Raw genomic sequence first — 20748 nt, forward strand, 5'->3', positions numbered from 1 at the left:
GGAGAAACTGAAAACCGAGGTGGGAAATGAGAAATTTCTACATGGTATTAGAGCTTGAGTGCTGAAGGACAGTTTGGGACAACAAAAGGAAAAATTACAGCTACTGATTTTTCACTCAGAAAATTCCAGCAAGCTGATTTTTTCATAAACAGCAGTTTTATCTTTACTACAGCAGTGCTATTTTTCAGTTTTAGGACAGCAGGATGTCATTGGGATTGAAGGTGGAGGATAGGTTGGATGGGCATACAAATTACAGCGTTTGGAATGAGAGAATGCAGAGTATCTTTGAAGAGGCAGAAGTCTGAGATATCATGGTGCATACCACACAGAACCCTGTTGTTGTGCCTACTGATGCTACTCAGTTGACAGCTTATAATAAAAAAAACAACAAGGATAAAAGGCTGATTCTAGACGGAATCAAAGACCATTGCATTCCTCATGTGAGAGGAAAGAGCAATGCCCATGAAATGTGGACAGCATTGTCCAATCTCTACCAAAGTACCAATGAGAACCGGAAGATGGTCCTGAAGGAGAAGCTGAAGAACATTAAGATGGGTAATGATAGTGCCACTGGATATCTCACAAAGATTACTAATGTGAGAGATGAGTTGGCAGCGATTGGAGAGGCCATTCCACCCACTGAGTTGGTGCGGATTGCAGTGAATGGCCTCCCCCGTTCATGGTTGAACTTTGCTGATGGGGTTTGTGCACATGAGACCCTTCCCACATGGGAGAGGTTTTGGGATGATTGCATTCAGACAGAGATCAGGAAAGGTCAGCTTGGGGCAGCCAAGCCAATTGAGCAGGATGAGGATGTAGCACTGGTGGCAGGAGGCAAGAAAGGCAAAGGGAAAAAGCAGGCTTCCACAAGCAATGGTGGGGGCAAAGGCAAAGGTAAAGGTAAACAAGGGAACACACAGAAGGACTATTCCAAGGTGAAGTGTTGGAATTGTCAAAATATGGGACACTATGCAGTTGTGTGTCCGGAGAAGAAAAAGAAGGGGAAGAACCAGGACGTGGCAGCTTCAGCAGAGATTGAGGACTTTGCAGGTCGTTTTGACCGGGAGTTTGCATTCACTACGTGTGAGTCTTCTAGTGCAGGATCACCTGCCACACAGGTTTAGAGGGAGCATGCTTTTCCCTCGATTAGCGGAGCATCTTCAGGTATCTGGTATGTGGACAGTGGGGCTTCACGTCACATGACAGGAGTCCGTGAGTACTTCTCAGAGCTTTCAGAGAGTGGCACTAATATAGAGGTAGTACTCGGTGATGACAGAGTTGTTAGAGCAGTCGAGGTGGGGACACTGACATTTTAGAGGGAGTCCAAACCTCCCTTGAAAGTGTCAGATGTTCTTTATGTGCCAGGGATGAGGAAGAACCTCATATCCGTCTCAGCTTTGGAGGACAGAGGATATGAGGTACTGTTCAAGGGAGGACAGGGGTTGATGTATCCCAGGGGCACTCCAGCTGATTCAGCTAGAGTGATAGGTGTACGCCATGCAAAGGTGTACAAGTTTGCATTCCAGCCCCTTTTGGCAATGAGCAGTAGTACCGACAGCAGAGCTAGCAGTTCTGAGCTGTGTGAGATTTGGCACCGCAGGATGGGACATATGTATCATGGAGCCTTGAGGACATTGCGGGAGATCACTACAAGTGTGCCAGATTTCAGTACTGATCACTTTGATACTTGCAGAGGTTGTGCGATGGGCAAGTTTGCCAAATCCCCTTTTCCCAGCAGTGACAGCAGAGCGACTGGGATACTTGATTTGATTCATGCCGATGTGAGCGGTCGGATGTCTCATGTTTCCTTGAGTGGATATGAGTACTATGTTTTATTCATTGATGATCACTCCAGGAGGACCTGGATTTATTTTTTGAAGACCAAGAGTGAGGTCTTCAAGCGGTTTCAGGAGTTCAGAGCTCTTGTGGAGACACAGACAGGTCGAAAGATCAGGTCCCTGAGGTCGGACAATGGAGGAGAGTACACCCTTGGAGAGTTTGTTGACTATTGTGCGGAGGTAGGCATTAGGAGGGAGTTCATTGTTCCTTACAACCCCCAGCAGAACGGGGTTGCAGAGAGGAAGCACAGATCCATCATAGGGGCTGCCAAAGCCATGTTACATGATCAGGGGTTGCCATTGTTCTTGTGGGCAGAGGCCTGCAACACAGCTGTTTACTTGCAGAACAGGAGTCCGCATCGTGCCTTGGGGCACATGACTCCGGAGGAGGCTTTCTCTGGGAAGAAACCTGATATTGGTCATCTTCATATCTTTGGATGCATTACATACTCCTATATACCCAAGGAGAAGAGGACCAAACTAGAGCCCACCGCAGAGAAGGGTATCTTTGTGGGCTACAGTGAGACCTCAAAGGCCTTTCGGATTTACATTCCTGCACAGAGGAGAGTTGTTGTCAGAGGGGATGTGAAGTTCGAGGAGGACAGGGCCTTTAGGAGGTCACAGGAGTTAGAGTATCTGGATCAGCCAGACCCTCAGCAGCAGTTGAGTCAGTCGTAGGGATCCAGTGGGCAGGGATCAGGAGGATCAGGAGGTACATCTACAAGGATGTCAGGTCCGTCAGTGAGCAGTGGCTCACCGAGCCAGAGGGGTGGTGCTCTGGGCAGCATGCAGAGCAGTTCACTAGGGAGTCCACTGATGGACAGTTCACACAGTACCTCAGCTTCTACAGGTTCAGGTGCAGGCAGGAGGACAGCAGACAGACAGTCAGGAGTTCAGGCTCCTGATGATGATGAGGAGGAGGAGTTTCATTCTCCGGTGGGAGAAGTGCGCTCAGGGAAGAGGAAGCCCAAGTGGCTTCAGGACACCTTGAGAGATGTCTCATCTGTTGCTGAGCCGAAGAGGCCGGTCAGAGAGAGTAGACCACCTGAGAGGTTTTGTAGCTATATGGCGATGGTTACCAGCGTCCTTGACTCTAAGCCTTCTAGCTATGAGGAGGCAGCTAGCCAGCAGGTCTGGAGAGAGGCCATGCAAGAGGAGTATTCTTCTATCATGAAGAATGATGTTTGGGAGGTGGTGCCGAGGCCTGAGGGCAAATCCGTGGTTACTTCCAGATGGCTTTACAAGGTAAAGCATGCTGCAGATGGCAGCATTGAGAAATTCAAAGCGAGGTTTGTGGCTAGAGGGTTCTCCCAAGTAGAGGGAGTTGATTATGAGGAGACCTTCGCTCCTGTGGCTCGATATACTTCAATCCGCTCCATTATATCGATAGCAGCAGAGATGGGTTGGAAGATCCACCAGATGGATGTGAAGACTACATTTCTCAATGGCTTCATACAGGAGGAGGTGTACATTGAGCAGCCACAGGGCTTTGAGGTGCATGGGAAGGAGTCCCATGTGTGCAGACTGAAGAAGGCCCTTTATGGCCTAAAGCAAGCTCCCAGAGCTTGGTACTCCAAGATAGATACATATTTGCAGGGGATGGGTTTCACAAAGAGTGAGGCAAATCTGAACCTTTACTTTATTGTGATTGGTGAGGAGCCTCTCATTCTGGTGCTGTATGTGGATGACTTGTTCATTACAGGTGCAGAGAGACTCATAGAGCACTGCAAGAGAGATCTTGCGACGGAGTTTGAGATGAAGGACATCGACTTGATGCATTACTTTTTGGGCTTGGAGGTGTGGCAGGAGGAGGGGCATTTCTTCCTGGGGCAAGGGAAGTATATTATGGACATCCTTAGCAGATTCCACATGGAGGATTGTAGACCCATGTCGACACCGATGATCACCAACTGGAAGAAGCTTCATGCTTCGGATTCCGAGTTGGTGGATCCCACATTGTACAGGCAGCTGATTGGTTCCTTGATGTATTTGGTCAACACTAGACCAGATATCTGTTTTGCAGTCAACACGATGAGTCAGTTTATGTGTGAGCCTAGGAAGGTTCACTGGGTGGCTGCAAAACACATTTTGCGGTACTTGCAGGGGACAGTGGATTATGGTTTGGACTACATGCAGGGAGATGGAGTGAGATTGGCAGGATACACTGATTCTGATTGGGCAGGTTGTGCTTCTGATAGGAAGAGCACTTCAGGGTGTTGTTTTGGGTTGGGTTCAGTAGTAATGTCATGGTTCAGCTGGAAGCAGCAGTCAGTAGCACTGAGTTCAGCGGAAGCAGAGTATATGGCAGCCAGTGTAGCTAGTTGTGAGGCTATCTGGCTTCGCAAGATGTTGTTTGGCTTATTTGGTCAGCCGTTGAGACCTTCAGTGATTTACTGTGATAATCACAGTTGCATTAAACTCACGGAGAATCCAGTATTTCATGACAGGTCAAAGCATATCGGGATCAGATATCATTTCATCAGAGACTATGTTCAGAAGGGAGCTGTGAAGCTTGAGTATATTTCCACTGATGAGCAGGTTGCAGATATTCTTACCAAAGCCTTACCACGGGGCAAGCATGTCTACTTCAGAGACAAGATGGGTGTGGTGAGGAACACCTTCCTCGGTAAGAGGGAGTGTTGAAATTTGGTACCGGAGGACAGGTGGTTCCCTTAGGCTTTGATCTTTGGCCTAAGGAAAAGTGTCCAACAGAATTTAATTTTTCTCCTAAAGTGACTTTATAATTTTATAAAGTTAAATCTAATTTAAAAGTGACTTTAAGTGATAAAGTTACTAAGTCTAATTTTAAAGTGACTTTTATAAAGTCAATGAAAAATTAGAAAGGAAAAGTGACTTTGGAAATAAATGACTAAGTGGGTCTTTATTAAAGTGAGGTGAATTAAAAAATAAAAAGTGAGATTTAAATGAGCATTTAATCTCAGCCTTAGATCTCAATCTATTTCAGCCATTGGATTTAGGGATCACCCAAAAGTCACTTGGGGTTAGATTAAAGGAGGAAAAGGTCATTAATTCTTTCATGAGCAGATTGAGAGAAGGAGAGCAAGAGAGCAAGGGAGATTTCTGGACAGTGAGCTGCGGAGTTTCAGCAGCGGAGTTTCAGCAGAGCGGAGTTTCAACAGCGGAGTTTCAGCAGAGCGGAGTTTCAGCAGCGGAGTTTCAGCAGGGCGGAGTTTCAGCAAGTCTGTACAGCGGAGTTTCAACAGGGCGGAGTTTCAGCAAGTCTGTACAACGGAGTTTCAGCAGGGCAGAGTTTCAGCAGGGCGGAGTTTCAGCAAGGCTGAGTTTCAGCAAGTCTGTACAGCGGAGTTTCAGCAGGGAGGATTTTCAGCAAGGCTGAGAGAAGTTGTAAAAGTTTGCTTGCTGATTTTCGCTGAATATTTCTCTTACTGTAAAAAGGCATTTTCCAGAAATAAAGAAGAGCTCTCAAACTGATTTTTCCCAAGAGTTGTAGGGGGTTTTTCTAGGGTCACATTGACCAAAAATCTCAGTGTTTAAATTTGTTTTAATCGCTGTTTATTACTGCTGATTTTTATTTCTGCAATTTCCAGCATTCTGTAAAATTTCCAGAATTTGTGTTTTCAGCAAATTTATTTTTTCCAACTTGTTAAATGTATGGTTATGGGAAAGGGCATTTAACTATATGGGAGAAATAAGGAGAAACTGAAAACCGGGGTGGGAAATGAGAAATTTCTACACACATTTTATGATTAAAGAACCAAAAGAACAACAAAGGAATTTGAAATTCACTAAAGGGCTCAGACAAAGAGAAAAGAAGACCCCCTATTTTTGTATGTCTCAGAAAATAATGACACAAAAGTCACTCACAGTCCATCTAACTATAACACAGAGACCCCTAAAATTACATAATAGTCCTTGTTCTCTTCATGGTGGCACACAAAACATATTGATGGTTCTAACAGATTAATGGATCAGATAAGAAAATATCATTGATGTCTACAAGTGAACAAAGCAGATCAATCAGTCTAGATATTACAGCCAACAACAGTAGCGATGTGGCAATACCAAGGCTACTTCAAAGTCAAAAACCATTAAATATTTTAGTCATAACAATGCCCTACCATAAAGAAATCATGAAATAAACGACAAAAGTACATAATAAGTAACAAACTGCCATCATTCTAATATATATGGGTCCCTCATGAATATTACATAGTGAGCTAATGGATGAATACCTATAGCTATCGCTTTCTCCAAACACTCATATGTAGACCGAACAAGATGTTGAGAAGCATCATCAACTTTTCCAACGAAAAAAGTCTCATTCAGATCGCCTGCACATTAGTTCACAAGATATGGATTTAAGAATGTTGTCAACATTCATAAGCCAAAATCTACCTTGGATATAATAGCATATATTGGCATGCAAGAAGATGCAATATCTCACCATGGACACCATTGTAATAGACAGTTACATCCACATTCACAATATCACCTTCCTCCAATCTCCTACAGTCAATAAAATTAGATGGCATGTCTCAAAATGACAACTGTGAAAAGTACATATATTTTATAGAGACCCCTTGACTATTCAGTATTAGGTAGTCAAATATGGTTCTAAGTTTATACTCCCTCAATAGGCAATTAAACCCAACTAATTTGTAACCATTTCATTAGTGAAGTATCACACTAAATGTGCCTATGTCCAGGCAAACCTGCAATAAATGACGAATCAAATGATCTCCTCATATAAAGAGATATGCAGGCCACAGGACTTTCACAAAATAAAATCATGTCAAAAAATCTATACTCATCTGAAACTGACTTTACAAACTTTATTAAATGTTGGCATCTACCAAGGAAATGTTGGCAGAGATATAAAAAGCTTCCTCCACATGGCCATGCTTATGTAGGAATTGAATTATTAAACCTAGGAAATACCTTTTCATAATTATATTTGGGCCCTTGCCTCTATCCTCCTAGTTAGAGTCCATCTCCTGAGTCCCATACACACTATCCTTTATGCTAAATTTGGACTCAAAATATAGTGAACTCTTTCCACAATAATTACTAACAAAGCAGAAGCTTTGCAAAACATACAACCACAAGCTAAAAGTGCATATAAAAACACTAATAATATGTAAACATGAAAACATATACACAATTCAAACATGGATACATTCTAAAAACTGTACCTGGCATCTGGGATGCCATGGCAGATAACCTCATTAACAGATCTGCACATCCAACAGCACACTTTATAAGAAATAAATCAGATCACACACACATTGTAAGACAGAAAATCAAGATCACCATAAAGTTTCTGAAAGAGTGACAACCATCAAAATCCAATGATCCAACAAAGCTAAAGCCCAATGCACAAAGAACAAAGGGAATAAGAGCATAAACAACCCAAATCTGATACTCACGTGCAGCAAGACTTTGGAAAGAAGTGATAGTTTAATGGGGATGGATATCCACCTGCAAAAGCAATAGTAAATTAAATAAGATGTATAGTGAAGCAGGTAAATGTGTTAAGACAAGTAATGAACTAGAAATTGTACAATTTGAATATTTAACGTCTTGCTATAACCCAAAATTTTGCAGGTTTTGCTAGTGGAAGAAGGTCATACCAGGGCTGCTCTAACAACGTATGATAACGAACTTGATTACTCTGACGACCCACTTGTAAAAGTCAAAATCTTCTCTAAGTGGCCAAGCTATTACATCCAATGGTAAAGGACAGTTATGTCAGAGGGATAGGAGCAAGTCAGGCAAGAGGCATGAGTTTCAAGACTCTGACAAAGTTGTGAACGTTAGTGGATCGACTATGGTACAATTCCTCCAGCTTGACATTATTGGGGTGGTAAATATGCCTTAATGCAATTTACAAAGGTCATGATGAACCTGTCCTGATCTAGAAGGTCCAAGAGACCCTTTCAGATTGGCATTTGCTCCATCCTATGGGTACTGTGAAAGGTGAGTCCTCTAAGGATAGATCTAGTCTACAGCTCCTTGCCATAGGTAGGTGGTGAAGTTGGTCCTCAAGATCAGGAGAATGTGTGTTGGCTGATTGAGATTGGCGATTAGGAGGCAGCCCTATGCAAGATTCAGGAGGTGAGTTTTCAAAAATGGTGGTGTGGGTGCAGCTCAGAAGAGGGGAGTTGATAGAGAGGTTTTGAGCAAGTGTGGGAAGAGGTGTGCAAAGCAAAAAAAGAACCAGGTGAAACTAGTTCACATGACACAGACATTATGTCAAAATGCATCAGGTGGAAGATATATCCACTCAGGGTTTAGTTTGGGATATTTTGTCATGTCCCTTCTCAAACACATTAGTAATAGGGTGTTGCTACACAATTTTGCATGTTTTTTACTAAGGAAGAGGGCCCCACACTTTCGACTTAGGGACTTAGGGGCCAAATCGAATTTATTTAGCTGCTATTGGAATGTGGGGGCCACCCACATAGGAGTTTGAATTAGCCGTTCAATATGCTTGGAGGGAAAATCGAATGGGTGGATGGAGGGGCCCACATGAGGGTAAGGGGGGCCAAGGAGTTATAAAGAGAGATTAGCTCCCATTTTGTTCTCATTTTGAATATTTGACAAACAAACTCACTCTTGTACGCTCTGCTGCTTAGCGAGTCTACTGGCTGTTTAGCCACGAGTCTTCCACAAGGAAAATTCAACCTCTACTTCGGGGGACCATCCGTGCCCGCCCCAAGGAAGCTATTCCACAGAGATTGTTGGATTTTCCATCAGTGATTCACAGCTCAACCAGCCATATAGAGGAAGGGACTACGTGTTTTTTGGGCAGCCAGAAATACGCAGAGGTTGATTTAGCCAGCCAAGAGGCCCCTCACTTGTTGGGAGTTTTCGGGAGCAAGGAAGGTGGAGGACTGAGGGTATTTTATCAGTGTTTTGCAGCCAACCAGCCAGTACACGCAGCAGTATACATTTCTGGGCAGAGAGACTGCGCAATGGCCTCCAACAGCAAATTCGTGGGGCTTGATTGAGCAGCCATTAGGGCCAAGGACCATCCGGGAAGCAAGGGATCAGATAGTACAGGGGAAAGCAGCATTTGAGGGGTGTTTCCAAGTGGATTTGCAGGCTATTTCCTGCAAATCGAATTTGGCAGCAGTAGCCAAAGAGCAGCTCCCAAGAGGTCGAAAATCCAAATTCAAAATCAGAGAAATTCCCTTCTGCGTTTTTCTGGGTTTTGTCCAAGGAGTCTAAGGCTAAAAGGGCAGAATTTTCGGGCAGTTTTTGGGCACTTTCCAACAGGCCGAAAGTCAGCAGATGTAGCCAGAGAGCAGCTCCCAAGAGGCCGAAAATCCAAAGTCAAAATCAGAGAAATTCCCTTCTGGGTTTTTTTGGGTTTTGTCCAAGGAGTCTAAGGCTAAAAAGGCAGAATTTTTTGGGCAGTTTTTGGGCACTTTCCAACAGGCTGAAAGTCAGCAGATGTAGCTGGAGAGCAGCTCTCAAGAGGCCCAAAATCCAAAGTCAAAATCAGAGAAATTCCTTTATGGATTTTTCTGGGTTTTGTCCAAGGAATCTAAAGGTTAGATGGGCATAAGTTTCTGGGCAGTTTTTGGGCACTTTCCATCAAGCCGAAATCAGCAGATCAACAGTTTACTAGGACAATGTAGAGCATAGTAGAGCAGCAACTAAACAACCATCTTTCCAACTATTCTACCACCTGGGTTTGGTCCAGCTTGTCCTTGAGACAAGCCCAAGTGCACTATTCCATTTATATATTGTATTCATGCTCTCATATTTCATAATATATGGCTCAGCAGTTCCAGTATTACAGTGTTTCATGGGTGTTTGTTAAATGTTTTTAATTTTCCACTATTGCACTGTTTGTTTAACTGGTTTATCACTTAAATTCCTGTTTAGGAACATTATAGATTCCATGATAGAGTCATATGCAAGATTCTTTGAAAAAGTGGATGCACATTGATTGGGAGAATTTATATTTCCATCTATAATGGATGCAGATAAGATTCTAAATGCCCACTATAAGTGGGGTTCTTCACCTTTATCTATCAAAAAGGAGGAGCCATATCTTCGATGCAAAGCTAAAACAAAACAATATTAATCCAATGTGGGTAAAACTCCTTGTTCTCCTTAAGACTTCTAGACATCTAAAGTTTTTAAGGACATCGATAATTCCTTAGGTTCTTCTACAGTTATCTACTCAAGTTAATATGAGATTGGTGGACTCTAATGCATTGTTGATAGCTCAAATGTTGGTGGATATGGACCTATATGAGGGCTTAGCTGAGGAGATTGTATTAGGAAAGGGCCTTCTCACTCATATTCAGGTTTTCAATTATGTTGGTGTGCGCTTTCACTGCACTATGTGCCATAACTATGACCATTTAGCTCTGGATTGTGAGTTAAAATTCAATGAGAAGACGTGGGTTAAAGAATCAAAGTGAAGGCTCTAAAGTCGTGGGTCCAATATGATTCTCAAGGAAGTGGGCAAAATTCTATGGCAGAAAAAGAGGGAGAATATGCCAACAAATGGAGCATGTCGTGTTCCTTAAGCGATTGATGAAGTAGAGCAATCAAATGTCGAGACTCCCTTGTCACCTCCAAAGCAAGTGTTAGTGTAAATAGGCATGGAGGGTTCATGTAAAGTCCGGGTGACAAGGAGGATACTCTTCACAAAATATTAGCTTCTAAAGAAAAGGGTAATTCTATAAATGACTCCCCTCTTTTGATTTTGCATAAAATGATGATTTTGCATAAAAGAAGGAAATTAAGTTATGAAAATAGAACTCATTTAGGGGGGTCATTAGAGTATACCAAGCCCTTGAGTAGGGTGGGTCAAGATTTGTATGTCCTTGAATATTCAAGGGTTGGCAGCACCTTAAAAAAACAAACACCAGAACGGCTTATGGATGAGGGATATTGCTTCAAGGAACCATCAGTGAGGGATCCAAATTTACTGGTGAATTGGGGAATCTTTTGGGGTATTAGCTATCTCAATTGATTTTGTGGGTCATTCTAGGGGTTTACTTGCAGGAAGAAAGAGGAGTTTTTCAAAATGCTCTAATTTTGTCTTTAGAATCAAGTTTGGGACTTTGTTTCCCTTCCAAATCCCTTGTCAGACTAGCTTTTGATGAAATTGGAAAGATGTGGGTTTACTAGATGTGGGACCTATTAAACTATCCTCCACATGGAGAAATAATAGAGTAGGGGCTAACAGACTTGCTAAAAGACTTGATAGGATCCTGTTGGTTGACTCTATTGAGCGTGATCACTTTAGGTTAAGAGAGGGATAGGTGTGGGGAGAGATTCTAACTATATGCTAATTTTTCTAGAAATGGCAAAGGCAAGGACAAAACCCCCCAAACATTTTAAGTTCAATACAACATGGTTGGAAGAGGGTTTTATCAATCTCATTAAGAGGAAGTGGGTTCATTTTAAAACATCGCTAAGAGAATCATCATGTATAAAATTTGAAGCATAACTAAAGTATATCAAACAAGCAACAACAGAGTGAGCTCATCAAAAGAGAATTAAGGATGATCAAGAAATTGTTTCTATGGAATGTTAGTTGGAGTCCCTATATATTGGAGAGTTAGTAGGTTATCCTGATGAAGCTTTTAAAGCTCATGTGAAGCCTTTCAAGAAGAAGAGAAGCAAGCTACTAGCAAATAGGGGGGATTTTGGCGGCTTAAGAGTAGGGCTTTATGGTTTTCAAAAGGGCATGAGAGTTCTAAGTTTTTTCATCAATACACAAATCATAGAAAAAATGTGAATTCTATTTGGGTGATAGAGAAGAACAATGGTTATGTAGCCGAAACTTTTGGGGATATTGCTCAACTCAGGACAAACCAATTTGAGGGCATTTCTAAGGAAGAGATTAAGGTTACTATAGCTAAGGTGGTAAAAATGAGTTCATTTTTTTCCAAGATTTGTGGAAGAATAGGATAATGCAAGGTTCTTCAAAGAAGTATCAAAGGATGAGCTCCAAAGGTAATGCACAATACCAAAAGGACATAATCCCTAGTCCAAATGGGTGGACAATTTGTTTCTTTCTAGAAACAAATTCTACATTATCAAGATTATCTAGAAAGATGACAACTAACTTTAATTCTACATCCATTGCCCTCATCCCAAAGAAAGATAACCCTAGGTCATTTGAGAAGTATACACCCATATCTGTATACAATTACATATATAAGATTATAGCCAAGATAATTATCTTGTGGGTGAAAAAGTTGTTATCTATATCTATCTCAACAGAGCAGTTTAGGTTATTGACAAGGAGACAAATTCATGAGGTGATTGGTGTAGCTAGTGAGAGTCTTCATTCTATTAAGACTAAGAAATTACCATCCATGGTGGTGAAATTGGACTTATCCAAGGCATATGATCAGGTTAATTGGTTGTACTTGAGACTGATGTTGATCGACTTGGGGTTTTGTGTACGCTTTATTTTTCAGCCCCAAGGTTTTTCAAGCAAGATAGGGGTGCCCTTTATCCCCACTTCCAATCCTTATTGTAATTTGTAACAAAGGATATCAGCAAGGCATTTCATGAGGCAAGGAGGACTAGATCATTAAAAGGAATTAAATTAGGAAGATCTTTGTTCTTGTCTCACCTTCTATTGTTGATGAAACTCTCTTAATTTGTCATAGGTGGAGAAGAGATGCTCTAAAGTTAACTAAAACATAGAAGAGATTTTAGACCTCTATTGATAATTGTGTTGCTACAAGAAGCCAAGTTAATCTAAGTAAATCATCTATTTCTTTCTCTGTGGTAAATGAGGATAATGTTAGGTTTTTTCATTTAGTTGTTTCCTTCTTCGTAGATTGATCTTCAGAATGGTTTTAAGTACTTAGGATTTCACCTCAAAAGTTCAAAACCAATGGCTATGCGGTGAATGATTGCTAGTGGCTTAGAAGTGGAAAAGAGGTTAATTGTGTGGTGTAATAGGTGGTTATCTAGGGGTGAGAGGCTTACCTTAGACAAATCAGTACTAGAAGCCATTCCAATCTAGTGGATGTCATTAGCTTCCATTCCTAAAAGGGTGCTTGAAAATAAGGAGAATTTGTTTTAGATTTTTGTAGTCAGAGCATAGAGAGAAAAAAAGGAATTCCTTTGGTCAAATGGCATGTTGTTGTTGCACCAAAAGAGTTGGGGGTGAGATTTAAGAATATTAATTTGTTTGAAAAAAAATTAGCTGCCAGATGTGTTTGAAGGCTAATCTCATGTAAAGGTCCTTAGTGTCATGTTGTTACTTATAAATACATAGAGCGTGATACACTAGCAAGACCATAAATCTTTACAAAAAATATCATAATCTGTCTAATATTTGGAAGGTTATAGTTCTAGCCTTTCCTTTGATAGGGAATTGGTTTGTGTGGAAGATCAGGAATGGGAAAGAGTGTGTGTTGGTGAAGATCATTGGGTTGGTTGTGGGGAGGGTTTCAAGCTGCCTCAAAATCTAATAAAGGCCCACAATGGAAATGCAATTTCTTTTTAAGACAGGTACCTTCCCCAAAACTTGCAACAATCTGGAAGCAGGAATGGAAATCCGTTGGCAATCTTCATCTAATGGGAAGAGAAGAGGTGGTCTGAGAGAATTACGTTGCTAAACTTAGATCAAGCCATGTTAGGATAATGATGTTGAAGACGAATTGATTTGGTATAAAAATCTTTACAACAAAATGTTATAAATAAAATATATTAAATATAAATAATGATGATAATTGTAATAATGATTAGTTAATTAGTAATTAGTGTTGAAAAGGCATGTCTAAATGGGACATGACTTTCCATGAAGAGGCACCTGCCTAGTATTTAAGCAGGCCCCTCACTCTCATTTGTAACATGGTTCTTATTCAAAATATTTAATATATATTCTTGTATCCTCAATGGAGATTTACATATTCCAAGTCTTCTGGAGTATTTAACCTGAAGAATGAACTTTGTTCGTTCCATTTGGTATCAGAACAGTTCGATCCTCTGGACGCTCACTGCTGCACAAATCCAGTCTGATCCAAGTCCTTGACCATTGAAATTCATCAACTTTGTTGTCATTGAAGCGTTTCGCTACAAGCTTTTGGAGTTTCTCCACCCTTGGCCATAAAAAAATAAAAATAAAAATGTTATTAAAAATAAATAAATATATATATATATATTAGGAAAAAATATCATATAAAAAAAATTAAAAAAATTAAAAGAATAAAAGGGTAAAAAAAATTGATATATAAATATATCAAAAAGGAGGGTCAACAACTTCCCTAGTTGCTGCAGCTTGCCTGCCTTCCTCCTAAAAAAATTGATCACCATATGCCACCATAGCCATCGTTGCAGACGTCGTCACGCCACCATAGCCATCGTTGCAATCATCATTACGCCACCATAGCCATCGTTGCAGTCGTCGTTAAAACCCCTTACAGCAGTTGTGCACTACCGACACAACACTGTCAATGCCGTGAAGAGACTATCGATCTTCGATTGTCGTCACTGCCTCTACGGTCCATTGCCTTCGTACACGCAGAGCCACCACGAGGCAACCCTGTTCAAACATCGTCGCTAGTTTTGTTTAGTCATCATTGTCTTTAGCCGTGTGTGCTCAGCACTGCCCGCTGCATTCTAAGTCACCGAGTTCAGCGAATTTAATCCTAGAGATTCGAAATTCGTCGAACTTCAACCGAATTCAAATTTGTTCGATCAGTTTCGCCGAACAAAATGCCGAACTTGAACCCCCAAACTTAATCGCCGAACTTCGTGAATTTCGAATTAAATTTCGCCATTAAATTCACCATTGAGTTCGTTGGGGTATGTTTTTTCCCAGTTTTAAAAAAAATGAAATTTTATGCGGGCCCGTGTTAGTTAGGGTTTTGTTTTTTCATTGTTTAAAAAAAAAATCGTTGTTTATGTATGCCGTGGGATTGGTTTTGTTTTATTACACAACTCAAAACACAGTGACAGGCTACAGTGTTCGCGGGTTTTGACTTTTGTTATTTCATAAAACCAAAACACAGTGACAAGCACAGCGGCATCGCTCTCCACGAGTTTTGACATTTGTTACACAGCTCGACGCATACACAACTCGGCCTCGTGCACGCATACATAGCTCGGCCCTCTCCTGCACGCATACACAGATGTGTATTTGTTTTGTTTTTTTGTATACATAGCTCGACCCTCTCCTGCACGCATACACAGCTCAGCCCTCTCGTGACCACTAATAGAGACGTTGCAGCTTGCACGCATACACAGTAACACAGCCTCGGCCCTCTCGTGAGTCGTGACCACTGACAACGCAGTGAGCCACCTTCAAGCAACCTTCAGCAAGCCGCACTGTCCAGACTCCAGCCTACAGGTAAGTCAAAAATTAAAATACACATTTTTTTATCAATTAAATACAAATTATCAGTGAAATACAATTTATCAGTAAGTCACAAATTACAATTTACTAGTTTTTTTAATATAGTGTCTGGACTCTCAGGCTTCAGCCTGAGAGATCCAGACTCTTTAAATTTATTTTATAAATTATAGTTTCATAATTTCATTCTGCAAAAAAAATATAAAACTAATTAAAATGTAAATTAAAAAAAAAAATTGCAGAGATTTCAGGCTTCAAGCCTTCACCTCAGTCTTCAACAATCAAAAGTTCAAAACCTTCAAATTTCAATGGCACCCCCAAAATCAACTGCTGTAGCATGGAATTTTGTCAAAAAAGAGGGGAAAAATCTTTTGTGTCAATTGTGTGGACATCAATTCACTAGCTCTTTAACTATAGCATTGCATCAACTTCTCAGTATTGGCAATGGAAGTGGAGGTGGTGTTAAAGGTTGCACTAATATCTCTGATGAACAAAAAACCAGAGTGGAGAAAGATTATTTCACTTCAAAGATTGAAAAAGACAAAAGGGAAAATAAGAGGCAGCGAATTGAGAGGGAGATTGCCATGTCTTCCTTCGACGCCATTAATTCAATCTCAACCATTGGTGGATCAAGTTCTACTCAAGTAAAAATAGGTGGAACCAAAACATTAAATCAATTCTGGAAACCTGTTGAGAGACAAGAAGTTGATGATGTTGTTGCAGAATTCTTTTATGCATGTGCAATTCCCTTTAATGTGGCGAGGAGTCCATATTTTAAAAATGTAATTAAAAAGGCCATTGATTTTGGGAAGGGCTATGTTCCTCCCAGATCTGAAGCTTTAAGGACAACTTTGCTAAAGAAAACAAAAGACAGAGTGATAGGAAAGTTGGTTCAGATTAAAGAGTCTTGGAAGCTTACAGGATGCACAATTTTGAGTGATGGTTGGTCAGATTTGTGTCATCGCCCATTGATCAATGTGCTTGTTTATAGTCCTCAAGGGGTACTTTTCTTGAAGGCAGTAAATGCAATGGATCGAGTGAAGACATCAGAATTTATTTTTGGAATTTTGGATGAAGCAATTCAAGAGGTTGGGGAGAAAAATGTGGTCCATGTTATTACAGATAATGCATCAAATTGTGTTGGTGTAGGGAAGTTGATTATGGAAAAGTATAATCACATTTATTGGACCCCTTGTGCAGCTCACTGCTTGGATTTAATGTTGCATGACTTAGCCAAATTTCCTTGGGTCAATGAGACAATCCGAAGAGCCAAAACAATTGCAAACTTCATCATCAACCATCGTCTCACTTTGAGCATATATAGGAAGAATGCATCAAAAGAGTTGTTGAGGCCTTGTGATACAAGGTTTGCCACTTTTTATATTACTCTGAAAAGAGTTGTTGAGGAAAAAGCAAGCCTAAGAGTTGTTTTTTGCAATACTGAGTGGGAAAGATCTACCCTTTCAAAAGAAACTAAGAGGAAAAATGTGGAACAAATAGTGCTCAAAAATGGCTTTTGGGAAAATGCAAACAAGGTTTTAAAAATATGTGGCCCAATTGTTAATGTGCTCCGCATGGTTGATGGTGACAAACCTTGTATGGGTTTTGTTTATGAAAGCATTGATCATTGCAAAGAGACCATTGCAAGTGCTTTTAATAATGTGGAAGTTGATTACCAGGACATATGGGATTTAATTGATCAAAGATGGAAGATGATGCATAGTCCATTACATGCAGCATCATGCTATTTGGACCCTAGATTGTTTGGGTTATCAAGATATAGGGATGAAGAAGTCATGAATGGACTTATCCAGGCTATTGAGAAGCTAAATAAAGATCCCGAAATTGCAAGTTTGGTCAAAAGTCAGTTGAGGGCATACAAGTTAGAAGAAGGGTTATTTGGAACACAATCAGCGAAGTATGATAGGAGCAGAAGTGATCCACCAATATGGCGGGAATTTTATGGTTCAGGGGCACCAGAATTGCAAAATTTCGCAATTTGTATCTTAAGCCGGGGATCAAGTGCATCATCATGTGAAAGGAATCGGAGTTCCTTTGACCACATCCATTCCAAGAAAAGAAATAGATTGTTATCTGGAAGATTAGAAGATCTTGTTTATGTTCGTAGTAACTTGCAGTTGGCTTTGAAAAATGTGGCTAAAGAGTCATCCAATTCCTCTACTCCGTGGATCGATCCTGTTCCAAATGCATCAAGGGATGAAGCTGATTTTTACATTGATAGTGACATTGACAGGGAATTGAGTGATGAATCTGATGTTGAAGCATCTAGCGGATTCACAGCTCCTACTGCTCTTGATGATATAGAACTTTTTGATATAACAAGTGGGCCACAGGAACATCAAGAATAAAACTTGTGTTCCTGTTTTAGATTTCTAGTTTACTTTTTGCATGAACAATTTTCTAAAACTGCCAAGCTACTTTAAACTTTCGAGTTTATATATTTTGAATACTTTTTTATCAAATTGTTTTTCAATATATGAAATCTGATATGGCCCATGGTTTTGTTGAATTTGATATGGGTGCCAATGTCTATGATGAATTTCTCACCTTGTTTACTATGTATGGAAGTTGGTTCTTTATTGGCACTCGCTTTCATGGTTTATAAAATTATGTGGAAATGATTTAAATGTTTGAGCAATAATCTTATGTGTTTGCAATGTGCATTATGGACTTTAAATTTGACTTTAAATTGATTTTTTTATATATATACATTTTTTTTCAAATTTCTATATGTCGAATTTTATGTCGAACTTTATCGGCAAAATTTTAGGTGCCGAACTTTATTCTAATTTCAAGGTCGCCGAACTCGAACACGAACACGAACCTGGTGACTTAGGCTACATTTTCTTTCGAGTGGCTGTCATCGTCAGTTTCCTCAACTAGTCGCAAGCTACCGCTGAAAAAGCCACTACAAAACCGTTATCTACCACCCGCACAATCCGTTGTTCCGCCTTTCCAAGCCACGATCATAGTCTTGCCGCCATCAGAACCAGTCCCTGTCGCTATGAAACCACAATGTCCGACCCACAAACATTCATTGTTCTGTTATTGTCGCTGTCACTTATGCTCATTCCACTGTGTCTACTCAACCTGTGCACTCTCTCTATAACTCATCGGTCGCCCTCATATTCCCTACTGCACCGCTATCAAAATTCTCTACCACGCCTAATCCGCCATCGCCGCTTTTCGACCCAGTCCAGCAGGTCATTCGTTCTTGTCGTCTTCTTATTCATCATGCCCCTAGTGATTGTTCTTTTCGTGTCTTCCACTCATTCTACCTCGCCTGCGCTCCATTCCTATTGTTTCCATCGTAGACCAATCACGATCCAATTTGAAGGCACCAAACAGCCACAACTTCCGACACGACCTTTGACCAACTGTCGATTCGTAGTTGTTCCCCGTGTTGTTTTCATCGTTTCCATTGTATAAGACCAACCTCTGCCACTGTCATCGATCTATCATTTTCCCGATCAAACCATCGGCATATTCGCCTTGTTCCCCACCATTTTCCTCATTGACCATCGACTTCGATTCTGCATTTTGCTCCAATCATCATCCTTTGTGTTATATATATATATATATATATATATATATATATATATATATATATATATCAGTGTTCCACGGGGACTCGCCCTCCCCCCTAGGGGTCTAGTTTCCTCGCTCCCCTGCACTCCGGGGACTTGGGGATGAGTAGGGGTCGTTTCCCCACGCTCCCAAAAATGAGGAAACTCAGGGGGACGTGCCAGGGGGTCGTTTCCCTTTCCTGAGGGGGCGTTTCCGAAAAGGGGGACGAGGGGGGACGAGAACACGTTTTAATTTTTAAAACAAAACTAAAATTTAATTAACTTAAAACTAAAATTTAATTAACCTTAAAACTAACGCTCTTAACACTTAAGCGTAGGGTTTCATTGTTTCAAACTTCAGTTTTATTATGTTATAAAGCCGCAAGCTGAGACCTCACACCCACACACGCACAGCTGAAGCCTGAGACCTCACATGCACCGCTGAGACCTCACACCCTCACACGCACAACTGACTCTTGATGTATCAGACTTGACTTTAATCTTTTATAATTCTATAAAATTTGGACTCTTGATGTATGATGTATCAGACTTGACTTTTATAATTTTATGTCAATATTGAATATTCACTGTTCAGTATTCAATGTTCATAGTAGGAAGTGGAACATCAATATGGTTTAAACTTTAAACTTTAATCATAATGTATGATGTATGATTATAAATTAGAATTTTAAATTTATATGATATTAGATAATGATATTCATATCAATGATCATGCTTTGCAGCTTTTCAATTCAAACCCAATTGTCATAGTGGACTCAATTAATAAATTATATTTTATATTTATAAGTTTTTAAGACCCTGACGCTCCCCCACGTTTCCTAAAAAATGGTGGGGAGCTTTTGCATAAGCCACTCCCATGCCCCCTCGCTCCCTCGTCCCGGAACCTTGGTGGAACATTGATATATATATATAAACTAAAATTAAAAAGATAAATAAAAAAAGACCTTGTTATATTTCCAAGCAAGGGTATCTCATACAAAGAATATATAAAGTTTATAATCAAAGCATCATTGACGGAGTTCATCTTGACAAGCAAAATGGCATCTAATTCAAAATTGAAGGAAGGAGGATTTCCATAAATTTCAAGTAATTATGCTTCAATGCTATTTAGAATTAAAAGGTCTATTGCGGGAAAAGATGTCATTATTGCTATCTCACCTACCGAAGATAAAAATTATATAACGCCTGAAATCGCAAACCAATCAGTGATTCCGAAGTCAAATATAATCAAAAGATTGGACTGTTTTGGCAACCAAAAATATGACATAACCAATTTATAGTTAAACATTGAGGATTATACATTTATATCACAATTCTCAGTTCAAAACCTATGGAGCAATCAAGGTGACATCATTTTGGGTTCACCCTAAATGGAAACTCTAGGATTATTCGTCTTAAATACGAAAAAGAAGCTTTTAACATTTTTCTACAGGGAGAAAAAAATAACACTCCAGGATGTTACATTGAAGCCAAATTCAGTAACACCAGAAGACATACAAGATATTTCAAAAATAATTTTTCAAGAAGGTAAAAAAGTACTACAAAATATGCAAAGAGAAATTGACAAGATCACCACTGACAAAAATGAAGAAATTTCTCGGCGTAAAGACCATAATGAAAAATAACTGAAGCAAATTAAGAAGCTTAAGAAGGACAAGAAGTCATTAGAAAACAAGGTACAACAACTTATCGAGAAGGAAGCATCAAATGTAGAAATTCAAGTTGACAAAAAAACAACAAATATTGATCCAGTCAATATCACAACTCAAGAAAAGGACAAACTAGTTGAAGTAAAGATGTAATCAGAATTTGTCGTTCCAACAACAAAAGATTCAAGTGAAGATCCAGAAATTAACCATTCAACTTCCATAACTAAAGGAAATCAAGTACTTCAAATAAATCAAGAAAACAACACAAACAAGATAAGGGAAAATTAAATCACTAGAATTCCTTATCGACATTTGAATCACGCGAG

General features: G+C 40.1%; 1 protein-coding gene across 4 annotated transcripts in view; it reads right to left on the reverse strand.

Moving 5' to 3' along the window:
- The window catches only part of LOC149223534 (methionine aminopeptidase 1A-like), a 205231-nt gene that overhangs the window by 87153 nt on the left and 97330 nt on the right, over positions 1 to 20748 (reverse strand). For all 4 annotated transcript variants that reach the window (XM_089385861.1, XM_089385859.1, XM_089385860.1 and 1 more), the window contains 4 exons: positions 7247 to 7298; positions 7013 to 7054; positions 6265 to 6326; positions 6053 to 6151 (listed from right to left, as the gene is read on the reverse strand). In XM_089385861.1, coding sequence (XP_089241987.1) covers positions 6053 to 6151; positions 6265 to 6326; positions 7013 to 7054; positions 7247 to 7298 — 255 coding nt within the window. The remainder of the gene's footprint in view (positions 1 to 6052; positions 6152 to 6264; positions 6327 to 7012; positions 7055 to 7246; positions 7299 to 20748) is intronic.

This window comes from Pinus tabuliformis, chromosome Q (genome assembly GCF_031772625.1).
Source record: "Pinus tabuliformis cultivar Carrire ecotype Pingquan chromosome Q, CPIR1, whole genome shotgun sequence".
NCBI lineage: Eukaryota > Viridiplantae > Streptophyta > Pinopsida > Pinales > Pinaceae > Pinus > Pinus tabuliformis.